This window comes from Artemia sp. Qi Xiang Cuo, chromosome 13 (genome assembly GCF_049724085.1).
Source record: "Artemia sp. Qi Xiang Cuo chromosome 13, ASM4972408v1, whole genome shotgun sequence".
Lineage (NCBI taxonomy): Eukaryota > Metazoa > Arthropoda > Branchiopoda > Anostraca > Artemiidae > Artemia > Artemia sp. Qi Xiang Cuo.
In genome coordinates, this window is record NC_142806.1 from 66,855,339 (window position 1) to 66,871,554 (window position 16,216).

At 34.5% G+C, this 16,216-nt stretch overlaps 1 protein-coding gene across 4 annotated transcripts in view; it reads left to right on the forward strand.

Annotated features, from left to right (window-relative positions):
- LOC148945574 (uncharacterized) overlaps positions 1–16,216 on the forward strand; it is an 89,643-nt gene that overhangs the window by 13,204 nt on the left and 60,223 nt on the right. For 3 of the 4 annotated variants that reach the window (XM_089098701.1, XM_089098702.1, XM_089098704.1), the window contains exons 2-4: positions 3,559–4,194; positions 8,262–8,363; positions 10,914–10,977. In XM_089098701.1, the coding sequence (XP_088954827.1) occupies positions 3,862–4,194; positions 8,262–8,363; positions 10,914–10,977 (499 nt within the window). In that variant the 5' untranslated portion in view covers positions 3,559–3,861. Of the gene's footprint in view, positions 1–1,440; positions 1,501–3,558; positions 4,195–8,261; positions 8,364–10,913; positions 10,978–16,216 lie in introns of those variants that run through there. The other variant, XM_089098703.1, reaches the window with a different exon arrangement.

The window sequence follows — 16,216 nt, forward strand, 5'->3', positions numbered from 1 at the left end:
AAAAAGCTTTTAAAATAAAATTTTGGAAAATTTTGAGTTAGGGGGGAAGGGGGATTTTAAAACCCACTTCCCCTGATATAACGTGTCCTCTGAAGTCAATTCTGAAACTTTTAGAGCTCTATCTATTAGAGCTTTATAAATATTTAAAAGATTATAAATTAAAATTTTGTAAATTTTGAGTTTGGGGGGAAGGGGGATTTTAAAACCCTCTTCCCGTGATATAACGTGTCCTCTGAAGTCGATTCTGAAAGTTTTAGCACTCTATCTCTTAGAGCTTTAGAAATATTTAAAAAAGATTCTAAAGTAAAATTTTGGAAATTTTTGAGTTTGGGGGGAAGGGGGATTTTAAAAACCTATTCCCGTGATATAACGTGTCCTCTGAAGTCGATTGTGATGTTTTTAGCACTCTATGTCTTAGAGCTTTCGAAATATTTAAAAAGCTTCTAAAGTAGAATTTTTGAAAATTTTGAGTTTGGGTGGAAGGGGGATTTTCAAAACCACTTCCCGTGATATAACGTGTCCTCTGAAGTCGATTCTGATGATTTTAGCGCTCTATCTATTAGTGCTTTAGAAATATTTAAAAAGCTTTTAAAATAAAATTTTGGAAAATTTTGAGATAGGGGGGAAGGGGGATTTTAAAACCCTCTTCCCCTGATATAACGTGTCCTCTGAAGTCTATTCTGAATCTTGTAGCGCTCTATCTATTAGTGCTTTAGAAATATATAAAAGATTCTAAATTAAAATTTTGGTAATTTTGAGTTTGGGGGGAAGGGGGATTTTAAAAACCTCTTCCCGTGATATAACGTGTCCTCTGAAGTCGATTCTGATGTTTTTAGCACTATATCTATTAATGCTTCCTAAACATCTTCCTATGACATAATTTGTCCTCTAAAAAGGATTAGGTTATTTTTACTGTTCTCTCTTGTGAAATCCTTTCCCTAATTAATACAGTTTAAATGGTCTTATCAACAGAGTTGTTTGGCATGTGCCTGCTACCCTTAAGGGTAAGGGTGTCTGATAAGGCAAGTGTGACATCACAACTAACTGGGTTTCATATACCATAAAGAAAGTCAGCATGGTTTGAAAATTAAATGGCTTAGGATTTAAATAGGATTTTGGAATATATTTTAATGAACAAGGTTAAAAGCAGAAGTTGTGTAAGGTAAGCAGTGATTTATATTTATGATAGTAATATAGGATGAAATATGAGTTAAAAACAACTAGTAATGTGCAGTAATTTACCATTATATAGAGGGGGGATGAGGGGAGGGAGGTACTTCAAAGTACCTTCCCGGGACAAACCTTAGCATGTACATCCATCCCTGAAAGTTTCATTTTCCTAACCCAACTCCTTTCCAAGATAGCCAAAAGTAACTAAAGTAGAATTTTACCGTATTTTTTTATCTTCAGTTTTTAGTACAACTTGAATTGAAAGTTTCTGCTGTTCTAAGCATAAGTCTGAGGCTACTAATGAAGCAGAAAGTCTAAGAGAAAATCAAGGTAAATAAATGTGTCACATTTGGGGTTTGATTTTCATTGAGGTTGGGTTTTAGGCCTTTATAAGTCAATAAATAGTATTGCATTATTGTTGTAGCCTAGATGTTTTTTTAACAAGATTTTGTCCTGTTTGTATTTCCTCAACAAATCATGAAGACAAAATAGCTAGAAGTTTTGAAAGATATCATTCATATAAAAACACTGATTTGTTTTTGTTTTCATTAATGGATATATAGAAAACTGATTGATTTTAACTTAGCCTAATACTTGTAAACCCATTAGGCCTATCATTGGTAAATATATGAAAGTTTAGAAAAGAGCAAGGGATCATGCTGAAAAATTGTGTTGTTGAATTTGGTTTTTCTGAGAATCCTAAGAGTATCTTCCTTTTGTTTTGCATTCCATTTATAAAAGTAAGCCCCTTTTAAAGTAAGCCCCTTTTTTAGAACATAATTGTTAAACTTGGTTTTACAGACACCTGCATTTAAGCAGCATTCACTTGTGTGTCTAGCTAGAATCTTGTGTCTAGCTAGACTTCAATGTCTAGGCAACAGCCATTCACAAGTAAAAATTTGGTGCTTAGCTAGACATGCTAGACAAGGTGCTTGGCTATACTTTGAGTTCTTGACTATGGAACTCAATGTCTAGGATTTTTTATTATAGCCAATCAGAATGTGTCAAGTTCCACTATTTTCATCATCCATGTTTACATTTTTAAAACGAAATTTAATTTTGTTTTCTCTTTAATTGTGTTTTTTTTTATTTTAGGCAAATATGCTACACCAGACATTATAATGAAGGACACTAAGGCAATTGTTTGGCTTATCTAATCCATTATCTTGTGACAGTAAAACTAGGGATTACAATATTGAAAGTTTTACCTGCATAAGCTCTCTTGATAGCCTAAAAATGCAACTGTAATCTATTTGAAACTAAATTTGTAGTTTCATCTAAGCACCAAATTTTAATTGGGATTGGTCATTGCCTAGACATTAGAGTCTGGGTAGACATGAGATTCTAGCTAGACACACATGCAAATACTGCTTTACCATCCAAACTAGTGATATTGCTTTATTCCAAAATTGTTTCAGAAAGCAATTATCATATTTTAATACAAAAAGGAAGGGATTGTAGAGTTTTGTTAGATTCCTGTAATGTTGGATCTTCTATCCCCACAGCTATCAAAATCTTTTTTTCTCCAGAAACTTTGCCTTTAGTTCCTGTTTGCTTGATTTAGTCCAAAAGTCTATGTTGTTGTACATAATAATGTGTTTTCCATGAATCTCATATTTCAAAACAGATTAGTGTTTTTATTTGGAAAACCAATAAATTTGCTGATCCAAAAATTTTTCTATTTTCTTGTGAAATAGCCTCTTCAGCTCTATTTGCAATAAGATTTTCTTGAGTTTACTCTTTCCTGCTATTTTTATCCCTTCTGCAATGCAAATTTTCAGCAGGTCATGTAATCTGAAAAACAAGAGACAAAACTGAAAAACTCCTTTACCTTCTTTTTATGCTTCAACACAATTTACACTATTTCTTAAAAAAAAAATTAACTGTTATGCCCATATTTAGCACATTTTAAATCTTAATTAGAATACTATCTTCTGTTGAAAACTTATATTTTTTTTTGTACCAAAGAAAGCTATTTGGCTCTGCTTATGGCAAAGCTTATCTGTTGAAGAAGAATAATCTTTTTTTCTTAGGCCCTTTCTTTATCCACTTATGCTCAAAATATTTTTACCTTTATTCACGTCAATGATTATAAATAGAATCCTTTCTTGATTTGTTGAGCTCATAAAAATCTAGCCAACTCTTCTTAATTAGATGGTATTGATTCAAGATTTCTTGCAAATTATGAAAGCATAGTGTTTGATATTCAGAGAGATAGAATTATTACCAAGCTATGCATATTTATAAATTAAAATGGAGTGTTAAAGCTTTGAATTAGAAGTACAGGCATTGGATTTCTAATTGTAGAAGACTTTCTTAATTTTCACTTTTAGTGCCTATAATGCATATGATTTGCAATACTTAGTTATATGTTTCAATCTATTTCAGTGAGTTTGTGTTACTCAAGGATTTAGTCAAAAGTTCTGAAATGGAGCCAAAAGAATTTTGTTTTAAGTGGAATAACTACCTGAATGTATTTCATGGAGCTTTTTTATCTCTATTAAACAGTGAACATTTCACAGATGTCACCCTATCATGTGACAGTCAAAGCATCAAATGTCACAGACTTGTTCTCTCATCTTGTAGCCTAGTTCCTACTTTGAAACACTGCTTCTAGGAATTTCACACTCCCATCCTATTATTGTTCTTAAGGATGTGAAATTTCATGATCTGCTAGCTTTGGTGACATTTATGTATACAGGTGAAGTGACTGTTTCACAAGCTCAAGCTAGTTCATTAATAAAAGTGGCTGAAATCCTTAAAGTTAAAGGTTTTGCTTATCCTGATGAGACAGCTAACCAGATACAGAAACCTAGTTATCACTCTCAAAACAATCAAATGACTCAAACTACTGCAAACAAAAACAGAGTTGATTCAACATCTGGAAACAGCTCCTTGGCTGAAGATTCTTCCAGTAATCTAGAACCTCCTGTTACAGATACCTCAAATGATAAGCTGGTAAACTATCCTGTTGAAAGTAGTTCCTCTGTTTATAAAACAGATCTTGCTGCATGCAACTCACTTGTAAGTTTTTATTGGAATTCACTTCATTCAAAGTCAAGTGACCAAAGCCTGGTTAAGTATTTAATTTTATATCAATTTCAGGAAGGAATAAGGCTAGTTAGAAGTCAAAAGGTAACATGATGCTTGTGTAATACCTAGACACTAGAATCTCCATCCCCACCTGAAAAACAGCTTTTGCTAGAAATCTATTAACTTAACATTTAAAAAGTACAAAGAAAAATGTCTAATTTTGCTAATAAATTTTTTTTCTTTGGTCTGATATTTCTCTTTTCTTGCATTCTGGTTTTGTTTAGTTCAAAATGTCAATAGGCTATCATAGTGCTCCCTGATCTTTGCCAAAATTGCTTAAATTTAATTTTTGTTCTGCTATAAGACAATGATAAAGGATTTTAATAATATTTAAATAAAATACCTTTGACCTTTGATTTGAGCAGTATGAACATAGATTTATTTAGAAATGATTTGAGGTGTGAAATGTGAGGTTAGGTTCTTTACACATTAGGTTTAAATGAAGAAAATTCTTTCAATGTTTTTTCATCACCAGGTAAGATAAGATATTTATTTCAAAAAATGATGATCACAAAAGGGCCAAATTTGCATTTTGGGGTCATATAATAAAAAAACAACATAAAAATAGCACAACAACTAAAAAAACTGGCTAAACAATGCAAAAAACAACAATATCAGAAAGGCAAAGCCATTCATTAGTCAAAAAAAAGAGAAAAAAGTGTCAAATGTAAGAAAGTTAAAAAGGCAAAAACTAAAACAAAACAAAAAAAAAGATTGAGATAAAAATAGCGTTAAAAATGTTTAAAAGAGAGCATATAAACAAGGGGGAGGGAATGGAAGAACAAAACAGACACAAGCATGGGTATCATAAGTACCAAAAAAACAAACAAAAAACTAGTCGTTTATTTGATCAGTAATGAAGGGGACAAAGGTTTTTTCATACCTGGAGGTTAAGCAATAGATGGGGGGCAAGATAGGGACGGGTTCAGAAACAGTACGTGGCAGGTGGTGTCTGGATGGGGAGTGTCTTTTGGAGAAAATGTTTTCCGTGCGAGGGTTTATTATTGCATTTTTTGCAAAACGGAGACACAGCATTCATCTCCTGTCCTCAAGAGTTTCCAGCTTGCCCTTTTTTAGAAGGAGTGAATATGGTACCAAAGCTTCTTTAAAAATTGCTCTTAGGGCTCTTTTTTGAATAGATTCAATTTTTTCTGATTCATCACGGGAGATGCCAGGATGCCAAACTGGACAAGCATATTCAAGATGCGGGCGGACAAAGGAAGTATAGATCCTTAAAGAATAGGATAGGGGGACGTTAAATTTATTCAAGAGCTTAAGGAGAGACATGGACGCATTAGCTCTATGGCAATATCTTTCACATGGATATTCCACTTTAAATTAGAGGAAATTGTAACCCCAAGTAATTTAAAGGAAGACATAGAAATATCTAAGGGATAGGGTCATTGAAAGCAGGAGTAGATTTCAAGAAATTTATTGTCATTATTTTTGATTTAGTGGAATTTACTTTCATAATTAGGTTCTTAGCTTCATCCAAAATGTGGGTTAGAATTTCAAGGGGGTCACTTTTAATATTCCTGTGACATACTTCAAGGATCGACAAGTCGTCCACGTATTTCCACCTTTGGTGGAAATCCTTACCAATATCGGTAATCATGACTAGAAATAAAAGTGGTCCCAATAAGGTTCCTTGAGGAATTCCACATTATATAGGGAGCGGGTTAGAGAAAGTATTTTTGTATTTAACAACTTGAGATCTATTTGAAAGAAACAATATGACAATATTTACTAGTAGAGGATCAAGTTCGAACTTGACCAGTAGTTAAGAAATAGGAGTGGTGTGATCAGCCAGGTCGAAAGACTTTTGGAAATCAACTAAGACAAGGTTCAGCCAAACATTTGGTTTATCAAGGTTACTTACGATGGTATGCATGAAGTGCACAATGTAGGGTGGTGGAAGTTTTTCCTAAGTTAACAAACTGCCAGGTGTCAATACGTGGACAAATTTTATCCTTAAGCCAGTCACAGAGGAAACCTTCATAAAGTCTGGAAAAAACTGGTGAGTGTAATGGGGCAAATGTTGGCAAAAGTCAGACTGGTGCATTTTTATGGGACAGGTGTTATAAAACCTTGTTTCCAGCAACTTGGGAATTTACCAAATTTTGTGATGTGGTTGAAAATATTTGATAAAGGCTCAGCAATTTTGTCTAAAAAGGCTTTAATGAAGTCAACTGGGATGACCAAGGGGCAAATACTTGATTTTCTAAGCTTTAGGATTTTATTTATAACATCAGAGGGAGAAATAAGGGGGAAGGAAGTATTAAGAGGAATAGTTGGACTTGAGCCAGTGAAAGGGGGGAGACTTTGGATGGTGGAAGCAAGATACAAGTTCAAATCGTTGGCAGTCTTATTAGGGGGTTCAGGGAGATGAAAATTAACTTTGGAAAGACTTTTTCCGCATATTTCTTTAATTTTTCTGTACCATTGCTTGGGCTATTTAGAATATAGATCTTCAATTTTACTATTATAATAATTAGAAGCTGCTTTTCTTAATTTTTTCTTTAGGAACTTCCTTAGACTATTAGCCTCAGTAATACAACCTGCCTTGAAAAAATTGATTTTTTTTTTCTTATAAGTATTTTAAAAGACTCAGTAACTTAAGGCTTATCTGTAGAACACGTTTTAAATTTTTTCTCAGGGAAGTGGGATTCATAATTACTCCTCAATAAATTTTGGAGGGACAAAGGCATGTAGCCAATGTCATTTGTTTGATACACGGTGGACCAATTTTCAGTAGTAATCCAGGAGCCAAAATTGAAAAGTCCTGAGTCAATAAGAGGTCTATAAGCGGTTTCTGTTATATAAAACGACTGTTTAACTTTAGCCAGCGGAGATAGGAGAAAGCTAAAGTGGTAACTACCCCCTAGAGGGGGCAGAGTGGAGACGGGTTTGTAAAACTTCAAAAGATTAGTGCAAATTGAATCAAGAGTAGTATTGCCTTTTGTAGTTGGGACCTTAACGACCTGTTTTAAATTAAAAGCATTACATGTAGAATCAAGTCTTATATTGTTTGTATCACACATCAGGAAAATTCCTGCATTTGGGTATTTTGATAGTACAAAGTCAGCACTTGCATGTAATTTTTCGATAAAATTTATTTTGTCAGCAGATCTCTGATTAGGGGAGTAATAAAAACAACACAGGACAATTAAATTGAAAGGACGTGGCAAGACTTTAGGTCAAACACACACCCACATAATCTCTGATGTCTGCTGGAAATAGGCATTGCCAAACATCTTTATATATGATCTGCTTAAACTTTTTGAGGAAGACCAACAAATGCAGAAAACTTGTTCAGAACAAATCCAAGATGAAAAAAAACCTTCTTAGGCTCATGATGTTTTAATTAGACAAACCTTGATAAGTTTGTAATTTTAACTCCTTTTCAGACTATTTCCATTTCAGAAATTTACTGCAAGCTATAGTCCAAGGGTGGGTCCTTTTTCTAGTCCTATTGGAACTTTACTTGAAGATCTGTCTACCATGTAGGTTAAATATCTAAGGAAACTGTATTTTAGGGTCATTGCTACCCCCTTTTTTTTTAAGATGGGAACAGGGCTTTAACTTTTTTTGTTTACAAAGATGGCCTTATGTAACTTTTCTTTGCATATTTTGTAAGCTTTTTAATTTCACACTCTTGAACAAGCTAAAAATGAGGATTAGGCTGAATTATCTATTCATTTCTTCATAGTAGATTTGTCCTGGCAAAGTTGCTCTGGCATAGACAGGCACATCAATTATTTCTCTGGAATAGCTATCTTCATCATGTGATTATTTTGAAAAAGATGCTCATGCTATATATATTATAATAAAAACTGTTCAGCTACCAGAATACATCTGTATTCTGGCAAACAGGATTAAGTAAATTCCATAGAAAGAAATCTCAATTTTCTTGTGATGTTTGACAGTTCATCTCTCAGTCCATAAAATGCCTAATTTGAATGGATAACATTTGTTATCATTTGGATTTTTATTTTCAGCAAGTCAAAGATGAAATTACTGTAGGGATTGACAAAGGAGGAAACAATGGTTCTAGTCAGTTTGAAAATGATGAAGAACATGTTGATTATGGCAGTGAAAAAGTAAGCATTTATTTTTCTTTATTACTTTTTAGCTTTTATTAGAGCATATGATTGATCATAGCTTTTTATTTTGAAATATGTCTTTCTCCATTTGGCTAACTGGTAGTTCTCTTTCTATCTTTAAATCAGCACTTAGTATAGTGAAAGATGACTATCTGTTTATGTTCAATGAAATAATAAATGTCATGCTTAAACCGAAAATAAGCACTGTTAATTCAATTCAGGCATGGGACTAAAACAAGGTCCAGTTTGTACAGTTTTTGTTTTCTGCAGCCTTAGTTGTTTTTCTAAAATTTAGTTGTTTTTGTTATCTTCTTGTTATCTACTTACCAGAAAAGAAGACATCTTATTTTTCTTTGTACAAAATAGTTATTTATTGAAAAGGTATTTAGTTATAGCTGCAAATAATCATGGATGCTCCAGTAACCAATTCAAGTAGGCAAAGCTCATATAACATGATCAATTTTAGTTGCCCACTTGCCTGCAAGCCATGTTGCCATAGTGAATCTTTGATCATATTTTAATTAAAAAACACTAGAACTTTTAATTTCTGTTTGAATGAGTCCTCTCACGACATTCTAGGACCAATGGGTTGATACAAACACCCCTGAAAAACCAGGGCGCTTCTCTCTTGTTCATGATTCAGGTGCCATGTTTCTGCTGTGTAGAGTAGTATTGGCATAACATTGCTGTTGAAAATTCGTAGCTTCAGGAGTAGAAACAAATATCTGAGACCTCCATACTTGATATAGATTGTTGAAGGCACCATTTGCCTGTTCTATTCTGGTGAGTACTTCTTTCACTGTTGAGCCAGTATTCTTGATGCTACTATCTAGGTATTTGAACTGGACAACTTGTTCAACTTCTTAGTAGCCACATTTAATGGGTAGAGGAGATAACCTTTTTGCCTTGTATTTGGTTTTCTGAGCATTCACACCTAGGCCAATGTGGTTTGCTTCTACCGTGACCTCATCTAGTAATTCTCGGAGTCGCTTTTTGATTGACTTCTGTCTGATTCCACCAGTCTCTGTGTTCTACAGGATGTAATTAATCTTTAATCACAAAAAATAATGGTGATAGAAAACACCCGTATTTTTCTCCTCACAAAATCCAGAGTAAACGGTGTATTTTCGGATTCCAAAAAGATCATATAGATCTTCAAACACCATTCTCTGCTTTCTTCAATTAGAAGTCTAAGCGTGAATATAAGGTCTGCGAATGAGCGATTTGGCTTGAACTGTTTGTTTTAGATTGTTGACCTGGTTGTGTTTGGCTCCTCTGTAGGATAATATGCGAGAGTATGTTCCCAAGTTTTGAAAGTAAAGTTATAGCTCGCCAGTTGCCTGGCTTGCTAGTGTCTCATTTTTTGAATATCCTGATGAGTTTCCTATGTTTATAGTTTTATTGTACTTTGGCCGTTGTCAAAATCCAAGTGAAGAGTAAGGACTAAAGGGGGATACATGATGATACTGATACCTTTATCATCTCTGCAGATATGTTGCCCAGTCCTGGTGATTTTCCATTTTTCACTATCTTTTCTGCTTCTTGTATCTCAATGGCAATATACAAGCAAATCGATCTGACTGCCACAGCCTATCTGACAGCCCATAACAGCCAAAAATTAATAAACGTTTTTTTTTTAAGTAAACTGAGATAAAAAATTGCCATTTTTAGCTGATTCAGAAACGGTAATTATTATCTAAATTAGTCTTAATAGTAAAATACTATTTTGAAAACAAATTTTTAAGGAAATTCAAACAGTAGCCTGAAACCTCCTAAACTTGACATCAGATTAAAGCAAAAACTTAAACCACAGTAGTTGCAATGGCTGAAAACCCACCGTCCCGTGGATTGAACAACAATGAAAATTACTTTTTTGCATGGGTAGTAAGGGTATTAAGGTTGAGCCTTATGGGTATGTTGAAGAGGATGATGAATTGAATTAAACAATATATGAACATACAAGTTGTCAAAAAGACCTCAGGTTATTTCAGAAACGGCTCAGGGTATTTTCTGGATGATAATATTTTTCTCTTTCTTGTTTTCGATTTTAAAACAAATAAAACACCTAGCTCTAGGTTATTCAGGAAATATTTTGTGCTACTGAATTCTAAGTAAGGAGCCAATCAGGCCAATAGTTTTGAGCAGGTTTGGGGATACAACGACCGGAAGGGGATAAAGAGCTTCAAAAGCATGCATAATTACGCTAAGCCGATGGAAACCCCTTTCCCCTGTCATTGTATAAATGAATCATTGTATCTGATGAAATTTTAATAAATTGTTTGATGAAACCGCTTCTGAGGTGAAAGAAATTTTATTTTTTCTACGGATGTATTTGCTTGTTCCTTCTTTGTGTTATGACTTTCTAGTTTTGGGCTTCTTTTTTTTATATTGTTTGTTTTTTAATAATAGTATTTAAAATTACATCAATAATAACAGGATTGACATTGCTAAAAGATGTTTGGTTACATGTTGCAAATTCAAGTCTATCCCAACTCTAAGGATTTGTCCATATTTCCGTGTGTAATTTTTCTTCCCTATTTTTTTTAGCTAATTGGGAATCAGATTTTGGAAAGAACAGAGAGAAAGCCAAAGGCAAGATTATATTTTAAAGGTTAGTCTTTCATTTTTTAATTAAAAATAAGGGGAAGCATGCTTGGTCTTCACTTTTTCTGTGTATTTACTTTGATTAGAATATCATAAACAAGAGTAATGACTTGCTTAAACCAATTAAAATCTTTTATCAAGTATAATTTTTTGCTTCAACCTTCTCTCATTTGGTACCCTAAGAAACGCTGAAGGTCCCTTTTAGGAATCACTAAAACAAATACAAATTGTATACACATTTTCAGTACTAATATTATACACTATGTGGCCAAAGGGGGTTACGTTGAGCGTCATGATTTTATATATCATATTTGTTTATCATTGTAATAATGTTTTACACTGTTTGGCCTAAGGGGGATACTTTTTTTTATTGAAAAGATAGTAATAATAGTACAATAATTTAATGTCACTTGATAGTCTTTTTTTTTTCAAAGATTGGCAGCTCTAATGCTTAAGATCACAAAATACTGCCTTAAGTTTAACTGTGAAGATCCACACCTGCTTCCAATGGTCCTTACTTATTATATCTAGATTTCTATCTAGATATTGATATAGTTCTAGATAGAGTCTGTCTAGATATAAATCCACAAGTGGTTCTAGTACTTTGATTTAGTTTCGGTTTATAGGTATCCCGGTATTCTTTAAATAACATGTTCTAGATGTCCTCCAACCAATTTTAACGGTCATTGCTTCCTCTTCTAATTGCATTATTCTTAATTTAGTCATTATCGAATATCCAAGATACCCTTAGACAGGAGTATTATGAAATAATTTTAGTTTAATTTGGATGCTCAAAGTCATAGCATAAGTATATATACAAACAGCAGCGAAAAGTTTCTTCAGAAAATGACACACATCATAGTGGGCTGACTGGGAAGTTCCCAGTACGTCAGAGCGATAGTTTTCCCATAAGCCCGTCGTAGTGTCCTAAAAATTTGTCATAGCGTAGTGAACAGGCGGAGTTCTGAAGAGAGATCTAGATTGTTTTGTTGCTGTGCTCAAAGAGTTGCCTACTGGATCCACTGATAAAACTAATCTGTTCGAGAATTTATCATAACAGAGCTATTAGAATGCAAAATCATTATGTTGCAGCATGAAAAGTATTAGTACCTCAATGGTATCTCAAGTTCTTTTATGTGTGTGTTTTCAGTGTCATAAGGTTGTGCTATTTTTCCAAATATAGGTCTAAAGAAATAGATTTTAGCAGACTATATTGTTCCGGACTGTTTTCAAATATCTGATATATTGGTTGATTGTAAGATGGAAAGAATATTTGGATTAATCCTTCTGATTTTTTTACATTAATCCAAAAGAAGGTTTTGAAAGAGTTTTTCCAAAAAAAAATTAAGTGAAAAAAGAGAAAAATTTATGTCGAGCGGAAATAATGTCTGATAATAATACAAACTTGAAACAAACATAGGTATTACCAATGAATAAATAGAGCCCAGGACGACCAAAAATTAAAATAAATAATTCCACAAAGCTCGAAGATAACAGACTCTGTTAGGATAGAAAAATAAATCCTATAACGAACATGAATTATGTGGATTGACAAGGAAAGTTGATATACCAACAGCCAAGAACCATTCTGAGAATGTTCTGCCTTAATCACATTGCGATCAGGTGTTTTTTATTTTTTAATCCTTTAGTGTTGTCACTAATTTGTCTTCCCAAAATAAATCTTCATAACTATTTCTAAAAATCTACGCATGCTAGGATACCTTTCTGTTTTCTAGGAGAATAACCATTACTGTTCTCTTTTCCTACGACAAATTTTTCCATACTAGGATACCATCTATGCCTATTTCTACCAACCTGGGTGGTAAAATCTCGTAATTAAATTACCATTTATCTACCTGGGACCCTGTCTATTTGTTCTTGCAGCTGTGGGTAAAATTCATTTGAGTCATCACTATCTCGATTAGTTCGATTTACAGGGGCATATATTGCTACGACTGATACCTTTAACTTTTTAGTCGTAAAATGAACAACTAGAATTCTATTATTATGAGCTTTTTTAAGTAAACATAACTTTTAAGCTTCCTTATTAAAAATAAGCCCTACTTCTGGCCTATTTACCCCATCCTTTCTGCCTGAGTAAATAAGTTCTGTATCCCCTAATTTCATGTTTCCTAACCTTGCGATATGAGTTTCTGAAATACCGATAAGTCCAGTTTGAAGTGTCTGAATTCGTCCGTCAAAATGTCGATACAGCAGTTTTTTTTATAATAAAAGGTACCGTACCACAGTAAAATTAGATCAGAATATATCCTACGAATCTCAGCCCTTTTGTATTGCATTAAACTGAATTACGAAAAAGACACACTTCTGTGGGGAACAGGTCAAGATTAGAAGAGGAAGCAATGACCGTTAAAATTGGTTGGAGGACATCTAGAACATGTTATTTAAAGAATACCGGGATACCTATAAACCGAAACTAAACCAAAGTACTAGAACCACTTGTGGATTTATATCTAGACAGACTCTATCTAGAACTATATCAATATCTAGATAGAAATCTAGATATAATAAGTAAGGACCATTGGAAGCAGGTGTGGATCTTCACAGTTAAACTTAAGGCAGTATTTTGTGATCTTAAGCATTAGAGCTGCCAATCTTTGAAAAGAAAAGACTATCAAGTGACATTAAATTATTGTAATATTATTACTATCTTTTAAATAAAAAAAAAGTATCCCCCTTAGGCCAAACAGTGTAAAACATTATTACGATGATAAACAAATATGATATATAAAATCATGACTTTTGACTTAGGGGGGGGGTTGTTGCCCTCCAATCACTTTTGACTAATAAAAAGGACACTGGCCCTTACAATTTCCAGTCGATTTAGCTCTTTTCGAAGTTTTTACGACAACAAATTTTCTATCTCAAAATTTTATAATAATCATTTAGGGAAAATACGAAGTATGTGTGTGGGGGGGGGGGGGCATCCAGCCTCTGATGTCTCTGAATCTTAGAAATTGCACTAGAGATTCTAATTATCAATCCAACGTTCCCCCTCTGGAGTCTAGACGATCCCCTTTTCTATATATACATTACATGCCCCCAGGGTATAACTTACAATCCTTGCCCTGAGGGCTGTAGGGGGTTGTCATCCTCAAAGACATAATTTCCAGACCTATCAACTACTTTGAACAAAATGGCTAAATCTCAAAATCTCAAAATTTTGCTTGGATGCGTTTGAGGAAATGGTTGGCGTGGAAGGGGGGTTAGTTGGCCTCCAATATTTTTCGACTATTATATGCCCTTTCAATTTCCAATCGAATGAGCTCTTTGAAGTTTTTAAGACAACACATGGCTATCTCAAAATTTCTATCATATGTATTTCGGTAAAATACGAGGTGGGTGTGTGTGGGGGGGGGGTATCAACCCTCCAGTCACTCTGAGTTTTAGAAAGGGCACTAGAACTTCTGATTATCAATCCAACGAGCCCCCTCCGAAGTTTATACGATCACCCTTCCTATATATACCTTATATGCCTCCGAGGTATAACTTACAATCCTTGGCCTGAGGGTTGTGGGGGGTTGTCATCCTCAAAGACAGAATTTCCGGAGTTTTCAACTAAATTGAACAAAATGGCTATCTCAAAATTTAGATTGGATGTGTTTTGGGAAATGGTGGGCGTGGGAGGGGGTTAGTTGCCCTCCAATCAATTTCGGCTATTAAAAAGGGCACTAGCCCTTTAAATTTCCAATCGAATGAGCTCTTTTCGAAGTCTCTATGACAAAAAATGGCCATCTTAAAATTTCTATCAGATGCATTTCGGGAAAATACGAGGTGTGGGGGGGGGATCCACCCTCCGATCCCTCTGAATCTTAAAAAGGGCACTAGAACTTCTGATTACTAATCCAAAGAGCCCCCTCCGAAGTTTATACGATCACCATTTCCATATATACCTTATATTTTCCTAGGGCATAATTTACAACCCTTTCCATTAGGGATGTGGGGGGATGTCACCCTCAAAGACATAATCTCCGGACCTTTCTACAACGTTGGACAAAATGGCTTGCCATTCAGTCAATTTTGACTATTAAAAAGGGCACTAGCCCTTTCAATTTCCAATCGAATATGCCCTTTTCGAAGTTTTTACGACAAATCTTTCAATATGAAGTGCCCTGGTCTATAACCAAAAAAAAGAATTCATTTTGCCCACATCGCTCTTTACTTAAGCAGCGCTATGGTGCTGCCTATGATAACAAAACCAACATGTAAACATTGGGTAACTTGTATAAATTATAGCCCTTGGCCCGAATGTTATGGCGGGGTTTCTCACATGCAGAGGTATAGTGATAGGAACGTTCTATCATTTTGAGCAAATTGTTATATTGAAAATTTTTATTGGATGCCTTTTTTGGAAAAACCGCTAAAGGAGGGGTCAGAGTGCCCCCAGTACTTCCATCTTCTCATTCTGATCTCGTCGGTCACCAGTGGTTGTTCAGTATCGGCCCTTATCTGCGCATTCATTTCTCTATCGGTCCAATGTATCACAAGGATTCTACGCAGGCAATTATTCTCAAAGCCAAACAGTCTTTTCTCAGCATTCTTTGAAAGGCTCCAGGACTTGCATACATATAAAAGTACAGAGAGTACATTATTCCTAAACAGTCGCAATTTCAACTTCTGAGAGAAGTTTCCACATCTTCAAATATTCTTCAGCTGAGAAAATGCTCTACCTGCATATGCTATGCGTAGCAGGACTTTTCTATCACAATTCTCGTCTTGGGTAATTCTACTACCGAGTTACTTAAATTTTCTGACCTCTTCTATATCAGTGCCTTCATATCGAATGCGAGCTGTAATGGTCGTCACAGCTTCGTTTGACATAATTTTCGTTTTATCAACAGTAATCTTCCGGCCCATAGGGGCTGCTTTCGCTGCTAGTTCATTCAGATTATGTTGAATGTCCTCTTGGCAGTGAGCAACGAGAGCGATATTGTCACTGAAATCGTAGTCGTGTATTTGACGCTCGGGGCTTAGTTGTATGCCTGCTCTAAAATGGCAAGCTTGAAGCACAAAATCTATAAGTATTGCGAATATTATTGGAGATAGTAAACATCATTGACGTATACCGGACTCGACAGGGAACTATTCTGACAGGCCATTCTCCGTCTGGACTGCATACAGGGCTTTAATCATATTGACAATTTTCGGAGGAATTCCATACGTTAGGAGAATTTTCCATATTGCCTCTTAGAGCACAGAGTCAGATGCTTTCAAAAAGTGTATAA